This window comes from Pristiophorus japonicus, chromosome 19 (assembly GCF_044704955.1).
Source record: "Pristiophorus japonicus isolate sPriJap1 chromosome 19, sPriJap1.hap1, whole genome shotgun sequence".
NCBI classification, from domain to species: domain Eukaryota; kingdom Metazoa; phylum Chordata; class Chondrichthyes; family Pristiophoridae; genus Pristiophorus; species Pristiophorus japonicus.
This window is the reverse complement of record NC_091995.1, coordinates 88,822,119-88,840,257: the sequence shown is the minus strand read 5'-3', so window position 1 is coordinate 88,840,257 and position 18,139 is coordinate 88,822,119. Positions and strand designations below refer to the sequence as shown.

Below are 18,139 nucleotides of genomic sequence, written 5' to 3'. Positions count from 1 at the left end.
AGGGATGGTTTTCTAGACCAATATGTCGAGGAACCAACTAGGGGGGAGGCCATCTTAGACTGGGTGTTGTGTAATGAGAGAGGATTAATTAGCAATCTCATTGTGCGAGGCCCCTTGGGGAAGAGTGACCATAATATGGTGGAATTCTGCATTAGGATGGAGAATGAAACAGTTAATTCAGAGACCATGATCCAGAACTTAAAGAAGGCTAACTTTGAAGGTATGAGGCATGAATTGGCTAAGATAGATTGGCTAATGATACTTAAGGGGTTGACTGTGGATGGGCAATGGCAGACATTTAGAGACCACATGGATGAATTACAACAATTGTACATTCCTGTCTGGCGTAAAAATAAAAAAGGGAAGGTGGCTCAACCGTGGCTATCTAGGGAAATCAGGGATAGTATTAAAGCCAAGGAAATGGCATACAAATTGGCCAGAAATAGCAGCGAACCTGGGGACTGGGAGAAATTTAGAACTCAGCAGAGGAGGACAAAGGGTTTGATTAGGGCAGGGAAAATGGAGTACGAGAAGAAGCTTGCAGGGAACATTAAGGCGGATTGCAAAAGTTTCTATAGGTATGTAAAGAGAAAAAGGTTAGTAAAGACAAACGTAGGTCCCCTGCAGTCAGAATCAGGGGAAGTCATAACGGGGAACAAAGAAATGGCAGACCAATTGAACAAGTACTTTGGTTCAGTATTCACTAAGGAGGACACAAACAACCTTCCGGATATAAAAGTGGTCAGAGGGTCTATTAAGGAGGAGGAACTGAGGGAAATCTTTATTAGTCGGGAAATTGTGTTGGGGAAATTGATGGGATTGAAGGCCGATAAATCCCCAGGGCCTGATGGACTGCATCCCAGAGTACTTAAGGAGGTGGCCTTGGAAATAGCGGATGCATTGACAGTCATTTTCCAACATTCCATTGACTCTGGATCAGTTCCTATCGAGTGGAGGGTAGCCAATGTAACCCCACTTTTTAAAAAAGGAGGGAGAGAGAAAGCAGGGAATTATAGACCGGTCAGCCTGACCTCAGTAGTGGGTAAAATGATGGAATCAATTATTAAGGATGTCATAGCAGCGCATTTGGAAAATGGTGACATGATAGGTCCAAGTCAGCATGGATTTGTGAAAGGGAGATCATGCTTGACAAATCTTCTGGAATTTTTTGAGGATGTTTCCAATAAAGTGGACAAAGGAGTACCAGTTGATGTGGTATATTTGGACTTTCAGAAGGCTTTCGACAAGGTCCCACACAGGAGATTAATGTGCAAAGTTAAAGCACATGGGATTGGGGGTAGTGTGCTGACGTGGATTGAGAACTGGTTGTCAGACAGGAAGCAAAGAGTAGGAGTAAATGGGTACTTTTCGGAATGGCAGGCAGTGACTAGTGGGGTACCGCAGGGTTCTGTGCTGGGGCCCCAGCTGTTTACATTGTACATTAATGATTTAGACGAGGGGATTAAATGTAGTATCTCCAAATTTGCGGATGACACTAAGTTGGGTGGCAGTGTGAGCTGCGAGGAGGATGCTATGAGGCTGCAGAGTGACTTGGATAGGTTAGGTGAGTGGGCAAATGCGTGGCAGATGAAGTATAATGTGGATAAATGTGAGGTTATCCACTTTGGTGGTAAAAACAGAGACAGACTATTATCTGAATGGTGACAGATTAGGAAAAGGGGAGGTGCAACGAGACCTGGGTGTCATGGTACATCAGTCATTGAAGGTTGGCATGCAGGTACAGCAGGCGGTTAAGAAAGCAAATGGCATGTTGGCCTTCATAGCGAGGGGATTTGAATACAGGGGCAGGGAGGTGTTGCTACAGTTGTACAGGGCCTTGGTGAGGCCACACCTGGAGTATTGTGTACAGTTTTGGTCTCCTAACTTGAGGAAGGACATTCTTGCTATTGAGGGAGTGCAGCGAAGATTCACCAGACTGATTCCCGGGATGGTGGGACTGACCTATCAAGAAAGACTGGATCAACTGGGCTTGTATTCACTGGAGTTCAGAAGAGTGAGAGGGGACCTCATAGAAACGTTTAAAATTCTGACGGGTTTGGACAGGTTGGATGCAGGAAGAATGTTCCCAATGTTGGGGAAGTCCAGAACCAGGGGTCACAGTCTAAGGATAAGGGGTAAGCCATTTAGGACCGAGATAAGGAGAAAATTCTTCACCCAGAGAGTGGTGAACCTGTGGAATTCTCTACCACAGGAAGTAGTTGAGGCCAATTCACTAAATATATTCAAAAGGGAGTTAGATGAAGTCCTTACTACTCGGGGGATCAAGGGGTATGGCGTGAAAGCAGGAAGTGGGTACTGAAGTTTCATGTTCAGCCATGAACTCATTGAATGGCGGTGCAGGCTAGAAGGGCTGAATGGCCTGCTCCTGCACCTATTTTCTATGTTTCTATGTTTCTCCTCTTCTGATGGCACCAGCTCTTGCTGGAGTACAAGTCCACAGTACCACAGCCCTCTGCTACCTCAACCAAGGAGCCATACTTCATGTGACCGTCTATAGGGAATGTCGGTAGTCTATTCAATGGCAATGGGACACCATCCCCGAGCTTGATCCTGTCCTCATCTAAATAACAGAAAATTACAACACAGAAGGAGGCCATTCGTGTCTGCGCCGATCTATAAAAAGCTACCCAGCCTAATCCCACTTTCCAGCATTATGCCCGTAGCCCTGTAGGTTATGGCTCTTTAAGTGCACATTCAAGTAACTTTTAAATGTGATGACGGTTTCTGCCTCTACCACCCTTTCAGGCAGTGAGTTCCAGACCCCCACTGGGTGAAGAAATGTCTTCTCATCTCACCTCTAATCCTTCTACCAACTTCTTTAAATCTCTGCCGCTGGTTATCGACCCCTCTGCTTAGGGAAACAGGTCCTTCCTATCCACTCTTTCTAGGACCTTCATAATTTTATACACCTCAATTAAATCTACCCTCAGCCTCCTCTGTTCCAAGGAAAACAACTACATCCTATCCAATCTTTCCTCATAGCTGAAGTTTTCCAGTCCTGGCAACATCCTCGTAGATCTCCTCTGCACCCTTTCTAGGGCAATCACAATGTGGTCACCAGAACTGCAGGCTGTGGCCTAACTAATGTTGTATACAGTTCTAAAATAACTTCCTTGTTCTTGTGTTCTATGCCATGGTTAATAAAGGAAAGCATTCTGTACGCCTTTTTAACCACCTTATCAACCTGTTCAGCAACCTTTAAGGATTTGTGGACATATACTCCAAGGTCCCCCTGTTCCTCCACACCTCAGTATCCTCCCATTTATTTATCTTCCTGCATTCTGGAACTTTCCTCCTCACGGTCAACCACATGGCCAATTTTTGTATCATCTGCAAATTTCTTTATCATGCCCCTATATTTAAATCCAAATCATTAATATATACAAAAAGTAAGGGACTGAGTACCGAGCCCTGTGGAACCCTAGTGGAAACAGCCTTCCAGTCACAAAAGCTCCCCTCTTCCTGCCACTGAGCCAATTTTGGATCCAATTTTCCACTCTCCCTTGGATCCCATGGGTTTATACGTTTTTGATCAGCCTATCATGTGGGACCTTGTCAAAAGCTTTGCTAAACCACGTAAACTACATCAAAAGCACTACCCTCATCGACCCTGCTTGTTACCTCCTCAAAGAACTCAACCAGGTTGGTCAGACACGACCTTCCCTTAACAAACCCATGCTGACTAACCTTGATTAATTTGCATTTTTCTAAATGAAGGTTTATACTGTCCCTCAGAATTGACTCCAGTAATTTGGCCACCAGAGATTAAACTAACTGGTCTGTAATTGCTCGGTTTATCCCTTCCTCCTGTTTTAAACAATAGTACAACGTTAACAGTTCTCCAATCCTCTGGCACAACTCCTGTAGCCAGGGAGGATTGAAAAGTGATGGTCAGAGCCTCCACAATTTCCTTCCTTGCTTCTTTTGGTAGCCTCGTATATATTCCATCCGGTCCTGGTGATTTATCTACTTTCAAGAATGCTAAACCCCTTAAAACTTCCTCTCTCGTTATGTTTATCCCGTCCAATATTTCACATTTTGGCATCACCCCCTCTTTTGTGAAGAGGGCCGCAAAATATTCATTTAGTACCTTACCCACATCCTCCGCCTCCACACATAGATCACCATTTGTTCCCTAATAGGTCCTAAAATGGTGATGTATGTGTGGCGTGTGCACACTTTCCAGCAGAAGACACCAGATAGCAATTGGAAAAGACTTGCCTTTTTATATAGTGCCTTTCACGATCACCACATGCCCCGAAGCACTTTACAGCCAATGAAGTACTTTTTGAAGTGTAGTCACTGTTGTAATGTAGGAAACGCGGCATACAATTTGCGCACAGCAAGCTCCCACAAACAGCAATGTGATAATAAACAGATAATCTGTTTTAGTGCTGTTGACTGAGGGATAAATATTGGTCAGCTGGAGTGTCAGCCTAGACTTTTGTGCTCAGGTCTCTGGAGTGAAACTTGAACCCACAACCTGCTGACTCAGAGCAGAGGGCGCTACCAACTAAGACACAGGCTGATCCTTGGATGACTCCCTGACCTTCCCCACAACATGGGCTGATTGCTGCCCAAATGAGATCAGATAACTCCACAGGATCAAACCTGGAGTCTTTTGACCTTTACGTGCTAGGCCTTCAGAGTAGCCATTAATTCTCTTTGTATTCAACTGCACTTATGATGGCCACTTTTTTCACAAAGCTTCCAACTCTTTTTGCTTGCTCCTTCTCCCCAACAGTACTGTAAAAGGAAATATTTAATTATTTAATTTAAGTGTGTAATTCATGCAACAATACGGCACAGCACTCTCCAACAACTCTCCTGCATGGTCTTAACAGCCATTGAGCTGGGGAAGGTCAGAGAATCATTCAAGGATCCCGTGTGTCTCAGTTGGTAGCCCCCTCCTCTCGGAGTCAGCAGGGTTCAACCGCAGATTGTAGCCGTTATGTGAAAGGAATTAAGGAGTTTGGGTAGTTACAATCCAGTAGACTCGGACCCTCAGTACAAAACTTTTAATTGGCAAGCTCACAGAGGAGCTACAGTACTGTTGATTTGGGAAGTGGAAAATCCCAGTGAGGTTGGGTCAAGGGGACATGATTGGGGCAGAGTTGAAGGAGCTTTACTCTGCATTAGCCTGTGCTGCACCCGACCTGGGAGCACTTGGAAATGAAAAAGACATCATAGAATCATACAGCACAGAATCATTCAGCCCATCGTGCCTGTGCCAGCTCTTTGAAAGAGCTGCCCAATTAGTCCCACTCCCCTTGCTCTTTCCTCATAGCTTTGAAAATGTTTTCTTTCAAGGTATATATACGATTTCCTTTTGAAAGTTACTATTGAATCTACTTCCACCATCCTTTCAGGCAGCCCATTGCAGATCGCAAGTCGTTGCATTAAAAAAAATTCTCATCCCTCCCCTCTGGTTCTTTTGCCAATTATCTTAAATCTGTGTTCTTTGGCATGTTGGCCCTGATAGCAAGGGGATTTGAGTACAAGAGCAGGGAGGTCTTACTGCAGTTGTACAGGGCCTTGGTGAGGCCACACCTTGAATATTGTGTACAGTTTTGGTCTCCTAATCTGAGGAAGGACATTCTTGCTATTGAGGAGTGCAGCGAAGGTTCACCAGACTGATTCCCGGGATGGCAGGACTGACATATGAAGAATGAGAGGGGATCTCATAGAAACATATAAAATTCTGATAGAATTGGGCAAGTTAGATGCAGGAAGAATGTTCCCGATGTTGGGGAAGTCCAGAACCAGGGGTCACAGTCTAAGGATAAGGGGTAAGCCATTTAGGACCGAGATAAGGAGAAACTTCTTCACTCAGAGAATTGTGAACCTGTGGAATTCTCTACCACAGAAAGTTGTTGAGGTCAGTTCATTAGATATATTCAAAAGGGAGTTAGATGTGGCCCTTATGGCTAAAGGGATCAAGGGGTATGGAGAGAAAGCAGGAATAGGGTACTGAAGTTGCATGATCAGCCATGATCATATTGAATGGTGGTGCAGGCTCGAAGGGCCGAATGGCCTACTCCCACACCTATTTTCTATGTTACCGATCCTCCTGCCAGTGGAAATAATTTATTAAATCGATCAAAACCCTTCATAAAATAAAGTGAGAATACTAATTCAAAAAAGGGGATTTAAAAAAAAAATAGGTACTAGGGTCAATAGCTTACTGCAGTGGACAACAAAGAACAGATCCTTTGTGGTTTTGCTCACTGACTGCAAAATTCTTTGCCTTATTAGGTTTGATACTGGGCATCCCCCAACCCCACACGACTGTAGGATGGGAAACACAACACCTGATACAACACAAACACCAAAACCACTCAGCTTTCTCTTTCTGAGCTGAGGAAGTGAGGCGATCAATTAAACGTGTTCAGAAAATAAGGAAATACTTTCACAAAACCGAAAAAAGAGAACTAGTGCTCAAAGGCTCACTTCCCCAAGCACTGCATGGCTGGTACCACAATGGGGAGGGTTCCCAAAAACAGTCTCAGAAGGCACAGTCATAAACTTCAACCTCGCTAACATTCGCCCTAAATGCTGTCACATTTCTTTTGGAGAGGGGTGGGTAGCTAGGGGAGGGGATAGGTGGAAACAAGACAACAAAATCTCAGATTACACAGTTGGGGCAGTCGACTCTCTCATCTTTCTGCACTCCTGTCTTTAGAAGCGGTGCAGAATCTGCAGGTACCAGCCAAGAGGAACATCCCAGTGAAGGAATTTTACCTGGCTTCTCTATTGCAGAGGGAGCTATTTGTTGGCCAAATGCAGCTAGGAAGTGTAAAATGGGCCAGGATACCAGTTTGCAATCTGAAAAGTGCATATATGGCGATGGGCAAGAACAGAATCGGGCATGCTGTGATGCCCCCTGCGGCTGAATGGGTTGCCCATGCTCGCTGTCCAGGAACACACGCCAGTTAGATACTGGACAGCAGTTGGTACCTATGAAACTCCAGCATAACTCAGCAACTTTAGGAGGGGGGAGAAAATTGGAAAGAAAAATAAAACTATAGTTAAAAAGCCAATTTCTGTTGATGTGCATTTTATACGGTTGCTCCAACTATCTGCTTTGTTTACAACTCCCTCTGCATTTGTAATAATGAGAGGTATTTTTTATCGGGTCTGCACAAAGATTTTCCAAACAACTGAAAGGTGCATGATTAGAAACTGAAATTATGGTAAAACAGCACAAAATGACAACTAGGCAACACACAGGAAAAAAAATAACCAAGGCACATTAAAGACACAAGAACAGGGCAAATGTTGGGCATTCTGGGATAAGCACCTCATCCCCTGACCTCAAAGCCTCTCCACCATCAACAATATTCAAGTTAGGAGTGCGATCGAATACTCGCCACTCGTCTGGATGGGTGCAGCTATAACACTTTCAAGAAGTGCAATACCATCCAGGATACAATTCTGTTGATTCTGCCTCTGGAATCTATATCCACTCCCTCCACTACTGGCGCACTGTGTTTGCAGTGTGCACCATCGACAGATTGCACAGCAGCAAGGTTACTTCGCCAGCATCTCCTAACCTGCAACCTCTACCACCAAGGAAGAGCAGCAGCATTGTGGGAACACCATCACCTTAAAGTTCCCTCCAACATCCTGACTTGGACATATAACGCCGTTTCTTCATTGTCAACATTATCTGCTCATTGTCTCATGACTGTTTGTGGGAGATTGCTGTGTGCAAAATGGCTGCTGTGTTTCCGACATTACAACAGTGGCTGCACTTCAAAGATTGGCTTAAAGTGCTTTGGGACCAATGTCCTCTTTAATTTTTTTATGGGTGCACTGCATGACCTTTAAGGGGCTGCATGGCCCATTCAAATTTCCACGCATGCACGTTTTCCCCCCCATTGTAAAGCCAGCAAGCGGCCTGTGCGGGACCTCCAGACCGCCGTTTAACGGGAACACTGGGACATCCGCAGGCCGTGAAAGACATCATTCTTTCTTATTGTCGCTGGGTGAGAATCCTGGAATTCCCTACCCAACACTATGGTGGGAGCACCATTACCACAAGGGCCGCAGCGGTTCACGGAGAAGGCTCCATCACCTCGACGGGGCAACTAGGGATGGGCAATCGATGCGGCTTTGCCGGCGTTGTCCACACCACAAGGAATACATTTTTTTTTTTTTAAAACAAGTTGGAAACACCCGTACCTCGGACTTCATGTAGGCCGCTGCGCCTTTCGCGGCACAGATGATGACGTAGGGCACTCGGTCTCCGAGGTTGGGTGCACTGCCCGCATCACGCTTTCGCATCCTGAACAGCAAAGATAAGAAACAACGGCTCAACACACTCGCTACAAAAAATTTCCAGTTGATTTTACAATTTAAAATATGATTCCTGGGATGGGTGGGGGGGTTGTCCTATGAGGAGAGATTTAGGCCTACATTCTCTAGAGTTTAGAAGAATGACAGGTGATCGCATTGAAATGCACCAAAATTATTACAGGGCTTGACAGGGTAGATACAGGGAGGATGTTTCCCTCTGGCTGGGGAGTCTAGAACCAGGGGTCACAGTCTCAGAATAAGGGGTCGGCCATTTAGGACTGAGAAATTTCTTCACTCAGAGGGTGGTGAATCTCTGGAATTCTCTATCCCAGAGTGCTGTGGAGGCTCAGTTGTTGAGAATATTCAAGACAGAGATCGATAGATTTTTGAATATTAAGAGAATCGAGGAATATGGGGACAGTGCAGGAAAGTGGAGTTGAGGTAGAAGATCAGCCATGATCTTATTGAATGACAAAGCAGGCTCGAGGGGCTGAATGGCCTATTCCTGCTCTGAATTCTTATGTAAAAAGTTAATTGCGGCCAAATTATTGAAGTAATTCAAGCCCACTCGGTGGGACTGATGTAATGACTTGAGATGATGCCTCATTCTAAAGAAGGGCTGAAGTGAAAATGTATTCACTTAAAATTACAAATGATACTGAACACACGGAATGTCTAAGCTGATGAAAATGAGGTTACGTTTGCAACAATATGTCTGTGTAGGAGAGACTCCAGTTTGACATAGTTTTGTGAGGTGATCACAGACTAATTACTTGAATATGACCGCCCCCAGCACAGAGGGTGACATTGTAGAGCAGGGTGGAAAAAATAGTGTCTGTATTTAATCACAGCTTTGCATTTTAACAATCAAGATAATGAATGCTTCAGTATTATGTTATTTGAGTACTTTTAAATGGAAACTCCAAGATATTTACAGGTAGAGCGCCTGACATCCGGAAACCTCGGGACCGAGACTGATCTGGATTTCGGTACGTCTTTCCGATGTCCCGAATCCAGAAACACCCGGGCCAAGGTAAGGGGGGGGGAGGGGGGGGGTGGTGGGCAGCGGGTCCGGATTTCAGAACATTTTCCGGATTCCTGACGACCCCGCCACAGATCGGCCCTGATTCCGGATTCCAGAACATTCTGAATTCCGGCCACTCAACCTGTACTTTCACTACTAAAATAGCACTCCACCCTAATCGATTTAAACCTCGAGGGGCGGGGGGGGGGGGCACAAGCGTGTCAGGGTCAGCTGGTGTCCCTGAAGGCACAATGTATTTTGTACAATGGATAGCAACTGGTTCCTGGGTAGAGAGGAACAGACCGCGAACACTAGAAATAATTATTCGCAATGAAGTCTCCAACAATGTTTATACATTTAGAGATGTAAAGGTTGACTTGAAAATCGAATTAACTGTGCCTTTCCTCCACCTGTTACTTTAGAAAAAAAGTTTAAGTATTTGCATTTATATACCGCCTTGTCATAGTGGCAAAAAAAGTTTCAGAAGAGTTCTTACTAAGAATTACTTGAATTCTTATGACATATTGGCTAACACAGCAGCCATTCTGAGTCAGCAAGATCCCGCAAACAGACCCGTGTTTTTAGTGATATTGGTCAAGCGAGGAATGCTGGGCAGAACAGCAGAACTTCCTTAATGCAATCTTTAGCATCTAACGAGAGATCTTTAAAGCTCACATGACTAGCTAGATCGAACTTCTGCTTAATGTTTCATCCAAAGGGAAAGCATCTGATGAGAGATTGAGCCTATACTCTCTGGAGTTTAGAAGAATGAGAGGTGATCTCATTGAAACACACAAGATTCTGAGGGGGATTGACAGGATAGACGCTGAGAGGCTATTTCCTCCAGGCTGGAGAGTCTGGAACTAGAGGGTATAGTCTCAGGATAAGGGGCCATTTAAGACTGAGATGAGGAGAAATTTCTTCACTCAGAGGGTGGTGAATCTTTGGAATACTCTGCCCCAAAGGGCTGTGGAGGCTCAGTCGTTGAGTATAATCAAGGCTGAGAGCGATAGATTTTCAGGAGAATCAGGAGATATGGGGATAGGGCGGGAAAGTGGAGTTGAGGTCAAAGATCACCCATGACCTTATTGAATGGCAGAGCAGGCTCGAGTGGCCGTATGGCCTACTCCTGCTCTTATTTCTTATGTGGTTATCTCCCTCAAAGCAGCACTTGCTCAGTATTTAGCTTAGATTACAAGTTTAATTTCGGCTGTGAGTGCTACCGATGGAGCCAAGCTGACAGACTGAACTCTGTCAACTCATTTGTTTTTAAATTTTTTGGTTAAGTTTTTCTCTGCTTGTCTTCTGAAAGCTGGGACTCATTGTTGCAATACATTGCCACAGGAAGCAAACCAGAGACCTTCTGGTCTGTATGGCTCAATTACAAACCGACTTATCAAGTGAGTCATTGGGAGATTAATTCAGTTCAACATTTCAAAAAAATGTGCATTAGAAAATAATCAATTATTTCTTCTCGCCCCCAAATTTTCTCTTTCACTCTTGATGGGATTGGCTGGTACAGGGATACAGGTCCAAATACCTCCCTGCGGTACCGCACGAGTGGTCATCCTCAAGTGTGAGCTAAGAGAGCGAGTGTCAACAGGCTATTTGACTCTGGGAGACATCGTGGATTAGTCTTTCCAACAGGGATCACACTATCATCATGAGTCTCATTTTTCACCTCACTAACCTGGGACACTAAAATGTCAATACTGTCTTCCCCCACCTGAGATCTGCGAACTCAGCCCACACAAGGGATTGAAATCCAGAAACAGCCTGGTGTGTATGGCTCAGTTTCACGTTGGGAAGTACATCCATAAACTGAGACACTGGAGAGCTCCTCAACCAAGACTATTTGCAGTTAAACATATCTGGTTAGTGCTCGAGGACGGAGGGGGCCCAATATAGGCAAACTGTCCAATCCGAATCTTCACAGACCTGCCCTCGCTCGCATCAGAAATTAGACTTGAAGCTAAACAAACCAATTCCTGGTCTGTGCCAAGCTAGCTGATTTCAGCTAGGGTAGCGACTTGGACTCGGTGATTGGGTTGGGGGAGGGAGGGAAACTCGATCCATTTCTAATGACCGATAGAAAATGCACATGGAACGGTGAATGACAAAGAGCATAGGATTCAGCTAAAGTATCCCACATTACAACAGTGACGACACTCCAAAAGTAATTCAATGGCTGCAAAGCACTTTGAGACATCAGGTGGTCATGAAAGGCGCTATATAAATGCAGATCTTTCTTTAAAGTACTGACCACAGTTGTTTAGCCCCAGTACACACAGGCGAGGCAGATATGTAAAGAGTAGCCGGCCGAATGATGTGCTACAAGGTTGCCCATGGAAGCACCTCCGAGCAAGAGTCAGTAACTTCAGGGGAGCTGGCGAGATACTGGAGAAAAATGAAATGGGCTCTGTAAAGCAGCAACATCTTCAAGTTTTATAAAGGCCTCATGAGGTTGGTGCCTCATTCGGAATACTAGGTGGCAGGATGGGTCACGAATCTACTACACAAGCCATCACACTGTCGGGAATCTCATTCAGGATGAGTCTGAAAAAAACCTTGTGTTTATGAGAGAGCAATGAAAGGGAGAAAACTTATTTTTGAACAGTGCCAACGACACTATAAATAGACACCTTGTCAAGTGCCCACAAAGAAGCCACAACTGTGCAAAGGAAAGTCCCACAATCCTTTGCGTGGGTCTGATTAATTCTAAAATAAGACATCATTGCCCGAACACCTGCATCGGACACGAGCTCTACAGCAAGGGCGGTGAGAACGGGTCCGGCTGCTAACGATGCATGACCTCGGAGACGTTTTCTTTGGTTTTATACCGATGTGCTCGATGAACCGTATCTGAGAGCCCCCTCAGCCCTTGGGAGCGTGTGTGTGTGTGTGTGTGTGTGTGTGTGTGTGTGTGTGTGCGTGCGCGTGTGTGTGCGTGCGCGTGTGTGTGTGCATATCTCCAACCGATAGAGACAGAATGTCACCGTGCAACTTACAAGCTTTAACTCTATTCTTTTTAAACCTTTGATTGGGGCAGCCTTTTACTATTGGTACCAAATCCTTTTTTTTTAAACAAAGTAGAACATTTGGATCATCTAGCCTGCTCTGTCACTCTTGTTAATCCCAATTCCCTCCATATTCCTTACTTCCTCAAGTATATGAACAATGACGACAGCCAACCTGCACCACACAATTATAATACCTTGTGCATCACAAAATATACATTCTGCAGGGGGAGTTCCAGGATTATAACCCAGTGACTTGAAGGAACAGCGATACATATCCAAGTCGGGATATGTGTGCGTGACTTAAGTGCATGGGTGCAACATCACCTCTAAGAACATAAGAACTTAAGAATTAGGAGCAGGAATAGGCCATTCGGCCCCTCGAGCCTGCTCCGCTATTCAATAAGATCATGGCTGATCATCGACCTCAACTCCAACTTCCCACCCAATCTCCACATTCCTTGATTTCCCCTAGACTCCAAACATCTATTGATCTCAGCCTTGAATATATTCAGAGACTCAGCATCCACAGCACTCTGGAGCAGATAATTCCAAAGATTCATCAGCCTGAGTGAAGAAATTCCTCCTCATCTCTATCTTAAATGACCTACCCCTTATCCTGAGATTGTGCCCCCTAGTTCTAGACACTCCAGCCAGGGGGGAAAACAACCTCTCAGCATCTACCTTCAGAATCTTGTATGGTTCCATGAGATCACCTCTCTATTCTACACAATCTCTCATCATAAGACACCACCCTTACAGGTAGTGCATACTGCAGCCATGGAGCGCCACGGGTGGAAGGAGTGGATGTTTGAGCTGGTGGTGGACTGCCAGCACTCGGTGTGGTGCCTTACTGTCCGTAACATGGCTGATATTTGTGTCTATACAACAACAGTCACAGCATTTCAAAGCATTACATTGCGATGGTTTGGAGAGGGGCAATAAGGGACTATACAAATACAAGTCTTCCTTGTTTAAATATATTTTCTGTTAAATTTTAAGAGAGGGTGGTTCATTTTCTCCCCCGCAGTCAACCGTGGTTTGATATTAAAAAAATATATTAAAGGTCGCTTCGGTCACAGGAAATCTGAGAAATTTTATCTTAAAGCAACTTTTTTTTTATTTTTGTGCAACGACTTCTGGTCTTGCAGCTGCTGTGTGACCCAGCCTCAATTTGCTATTTCTGCATTTCCTGCAAGACACAGGTCAACGATTCTGGCACCTCGCTGGAAACAAAACAAAACGCGTTTCAAAACGCAGCATTCCCGCTCTGTATAGCGGCACTGACAAAATCTGTTTGAAAATATTATATCTATATATGTATATAAATAATCTAAAAAAGCTTGGTGTGACGTCCGAAGCCTGAAAGAGCCTCATTGTGGAGCAGTTGCGTTCCCTCGTTCTCCCCCCCCCCCCCCCCCCCACCCCACCCACCCCACCCACCCCCTCATTTCATCACAGCTACACTTAATGGAGTCTTTTTCATATAACATAATCTGGATTGCAGTAACTCACAGAACTTCCCATTATCACAGCCACTCAAGGAGTTTTCAAATCACCTCCTTTATTCGTACAGCCAATAAGGTCGACAACCTCTTTTACTCTGGGATTTTCTAAGTCACCTGTGTTCTCTCTCCTGATCTTTTTTTGGGGCCATTGTGAGCTTTCACAGTGCCTCAGAAACTAAAAGGAACAGAAGAAATAGGAACAGGAGTAGGCCATACGGCCCCTCGAGCCTGCTCCGCCATTCAATAAGATCATGGCTGATCTGATCATGGACTCAGCTCCACTTCCCCACCTGCTCCCCATAACCCCTTATCGCCTTATTGTTTAATAACCGTCTGTTTCTGTCTTAAATTTATTCAATGTTCCAGCTTCCACAGCTCTCTGAGGCACGAATTCCACAGATTTACAACTCTCAGAAGAAATTTCTCCTCATCTCTGTTTTAAATGGGCGACCCCTTATTCTAAGATCATGCCCTCTAGTTCTCGTCTCCATCAGCTCTGCATCCACCTTGTCAAGCCCCCTCATAATCTTATACGTTTCGATAAGATCACCTCTCATTCTTCTGAATTCCAATGAGTAGAGACCCAACCTACTCAACCCCCTCATCCCCGGAATCAACCTAGTGAACCTTCTCTGAACTGCTTCCAAAGCAAGTATATCCTTTCGTAAATATGTAAACCAAAAATGCACGCAGTATTCCAAATGTGGCCTCACCAATACCTTATATAGCTGTAGCAAGACTTTCCTGCTTTTGTACTCCATCCCCTTTGCAATAAAGGCCAAGATAACATTGGCCTTCCTGATCACTTGCTGTACCTGCATGCTATCCTTTTGTGTTTCATGCACAAGGCCTAGTCTACTCAATCTCTCCTCATAGGACAATTCCCCCCCATCCCAGGAATCAGTCCAGTGAATCTTTGTTGGACTCACTCCAAGGCAACTATATCCTTCCTTAGGTAAGGAGACCAAAATTATACAGTACTCCAGGGTGTGGTCTCACCAAGGCCTTATATAATTGTAGTAAGACTTCTTTACTCTTATACTCCCATTTACTTTCCTAATTGCTTGCTGTACCTAGATGTCAACATTCTGTGATTCATGTACAAGGACACCCACGTCCCTCTAAATAGCAACATTTCCCAGCCTCTCACCATTTAAAAAAATATTCTGCTTTGTTATTTTTCCTACCAAAGTGGATAACTTCACATTTCTCCATATTATATTTCATCTTCTTGTCCAATCAGTGAACCTATATCCCTTTGCAGCCCCTTTGCGACCTCCTCACAAATTACTTTCCTTCCTAGCTTTTATTCGTCAGCAAGCTTGGATACATTACACTCGATCACTTTGTCTAAGTCATTGATGTAGATTATATATAGCTGAGGCCCAAGCACGGATCCTTGCGGTACCCCACTAGTTACAGCCTGCCAACCTGAAAATGACCTGTTCATTCCTCCTCTGTTTTCGGTCTGTCAACCAATCCTCAATCTATGCTAATATATTACCCCAATGCCATGAGCCCTAATGTTGTGTAATAATTTGCATTTATATAGCACCTTTCACAACCTCGGGACGTTCTAAAGCACTTTACAGTACTTTTGAAAATGTAGTCACTGTTATAATGTAGGAATTGCAGCAACCAATTTGAGTCCCACAAACAGCAATGCGATAATGACCAGATGTGTGATTTTAAGTGTTGGTTGATGGATAAATATTGGCCAATACACAGGGGAGATCTCTTCTTCAAAATTGTTCCATGGTACCTTTTGAGTCCACCTGAGGGAGCAGACGGGGCCTCGGTTTAACATCTCATTCAAAAGACGGCACCTCCGACAGTGCAGCGGCTCCCTCAGTGCACTGGAGTGTCAGCCTAGATTTTGTGCTGAACTCTCTAGAGTGGGACTTGAACCCTTGACCTTCTAACCGAGAGGCGAGAGTGCTACCCACTACCCACTGAGCCCCGGCTAATGCAGACACTGAACACCAAGAAGATGCCAAGTTCAATCAGATGGTCAGTGCCAAATTAGCTGATCGCAGCCAGGGCAGCAGTTGCAGGTGTCACCAAAAGGCCTCAGCATCCCTGGCTCGGGAGAAAATAAAAATGCTAATTCCTTATTTTCAATTAACTAGATTAGGGAGGACTAGGGGTCACAAATTTAAACTGTATAAGGCCAGATCGAGCATAGATCTCAGGAAGTGGTTCTTTTCTCAGAACAGTGGACCTCTAGAACAGGCTGCCTTCTCATGCGGTGGATACTGATTCGCTGAATTCCTTCAAGCGAGACCAGGATCTGTTTCTGGTTGGGGCGGAGATCACCTCTTACAAAAGGTAAGGAATTCAGGGCCAGTGTGATCACCTGGACTAGTTTCGATCTACGAGATGGGTCAGAGAGGAATTTCTCAGACATTTCCCCCCAAATTGGCTTCTTTTTTTTTTAAAAATCGGAATTTTTGCCTCTCCCAGGAGATCACATGGTTTTGCGTGGAACGGAGAATGTATATATTGTGAAACACAAGGTATCGCAATTATGTAAGACAGGCTCAATGGACCAGAGGGTCTTTGCCCGTCCTTCATTGTTCGTAATTCCGACCCCCTAATCGTTATTCAATCAGCCTTGCTGGAAAGGTCTGTGGATGGATGTCAGCACTGAACAGAACTGCATTTGGCTGCAATATCATCTCAGCTCATGCAGGAAGAATGGCCATATAAGGAAGGAACTGGAGGACTGCCAGCACCTGTGAAACCAGATCCCAGCAAGACTGAACACCAGCAAGGAAACTAGAGGTGGGACATAAGAGAAGTTTGAAGTGAGACACGCACAAAGCTACCTTTCTGAGAGCTCCACATGGGCTTGCTTCGCTGCATACTCATCGGCCGTCCGCGTGAGCTCCTTTGTAATCACAAGCTGCGAGGTGTCGATGCGATTGCACAGCAAATCGGAGATAACATCCTTTGCATGTTCCACTGCTCCTGTTGGATCCCTGTTAGAGAATACAAGTATAGCCAGTGAATACAAGTATAGCTAGCTCTGTCAAGCCCATGTGATGGCTGGTGTGCTACAGTGCTACACATGTTAAAAAAAGTCCACGCATAGGCATCTTCCACACTTTCAATTGGAGTTCAGGACTAGAATATCGGGTCCTTCATTGAAACGTGTGAACTCATGTGGAAGCAAGTCATCCTCTTTCGAGGGACCGCCTATGATGATGATCATAACCAGTGAGGCCTGAACATGCGTGTTTATTTTTGTCATCTTTTACAAACGGATTAATTTCTGCCTGTTTGCCCTTATTTCAGGTGCCTCCCATGTTACTCCTTCCAGTCTCAGCCGTGGCTCAGTGGGCAGCACTCTCACCTCTGAGTCAGAAGGTGTGGGTTCAAGTCCCATTCCAGGAACTTGAGCACATAAATCTAGGCTGACAATCGCAGTGCAGGGCTGAGGGGGACTTGACCTTCTAACCGAGACGCGAGAGACCCCCACTGCTCTCCCTCAGGTGGACGTAAAAGATCCCGCGGCACTATTTCGAAGAAGAGCAGGGGAGTTCTCCCCGGTGTCCTGGGGCCAACATTTATCCCTCAATCAACATAACAAAAAAGAGATGATCTGATCATGATCACATTGCGTTTCCCACATTACAACAGTGACTACACTTCAAAAGTACTTCATTGGTTGTAAAGCGCTTTGACACGTCCAGTGGTCGTGAAAAAACGCTATAGAAATGCAAGACTTTCTTTCTGCGAGCCACAAACATCTCTGGCTTCCGGCTGCACCATTCGCATGATTATCTATCCATTCTATGGAGAGGTGGGGGGAGAAAGTAGTAGCACTAACCTCCCCAGGTTGGCAGCCTTGCCTCAAGCAGTGCAAAAGTCCTCTAAGTAGCAAGCTCTTTCAAAGCTTTGGAACTGTAAGTGCAGAGACTGATGTGGCACCACATTCCACTGAACAACTCTGGGCTGGTTTTTTTGGTTTTCTGCGGCCCCTGTTAGCGCCCCGGAGGGGTGGCAATGGCGGCGGTAAGCACTTCTGGGCAGGCAGCCAGCCAGCTTCCAACACCCTGCTGGGACATTCGGTGCCGGTTTCGACAGGGCGCGGTGCATTACCGCCCAGAAGAGGCGAGCCTGTTTGCAATGCGCCTGGTTGTAACGCCGGCTTGATTTTTGTTTGTGATTTATGTTGTGATAGTACAAGTTATTTATTGGGAATGTTTTTGGTGTTTTTTTTTTCCAGGTCTGTCCTCTTTTCGCCCCCCCCCCCACTTTAGAGCGCT

General features: G+C 45.1%; 1 protein-coding gene across 2 annotated transcripts in view; it reads right to left on the bottom strand.

Moving 5' to 3' along the window:
• Positions 1-18,139, bottom strand: part of pold1 (polymerase (DNA directed), delta 1, catalytic subunit) — a 142,597-nt gene that overhangs the window by 26,576 nt on the left and 97,882 nt on the right. For both annotated transcript variants that reach the window (XM_070861771.1, XM_070861772.1), the window contains exons 21-22: positions 16,697-16,849; positions 8,206-8,308 (exon numbers count right to left, since the gene is read on the bottom strand). In XM_070861771.1, the coding sequence (XP_070717872.1) occupies positions 8,206-8,308; positions 16,697-16,849 (256 nt within the window). The remainder of the gene's footprint in view (positions 1-8,205; positions 8,309-16,696; positions 16,850-18,139) is intronic.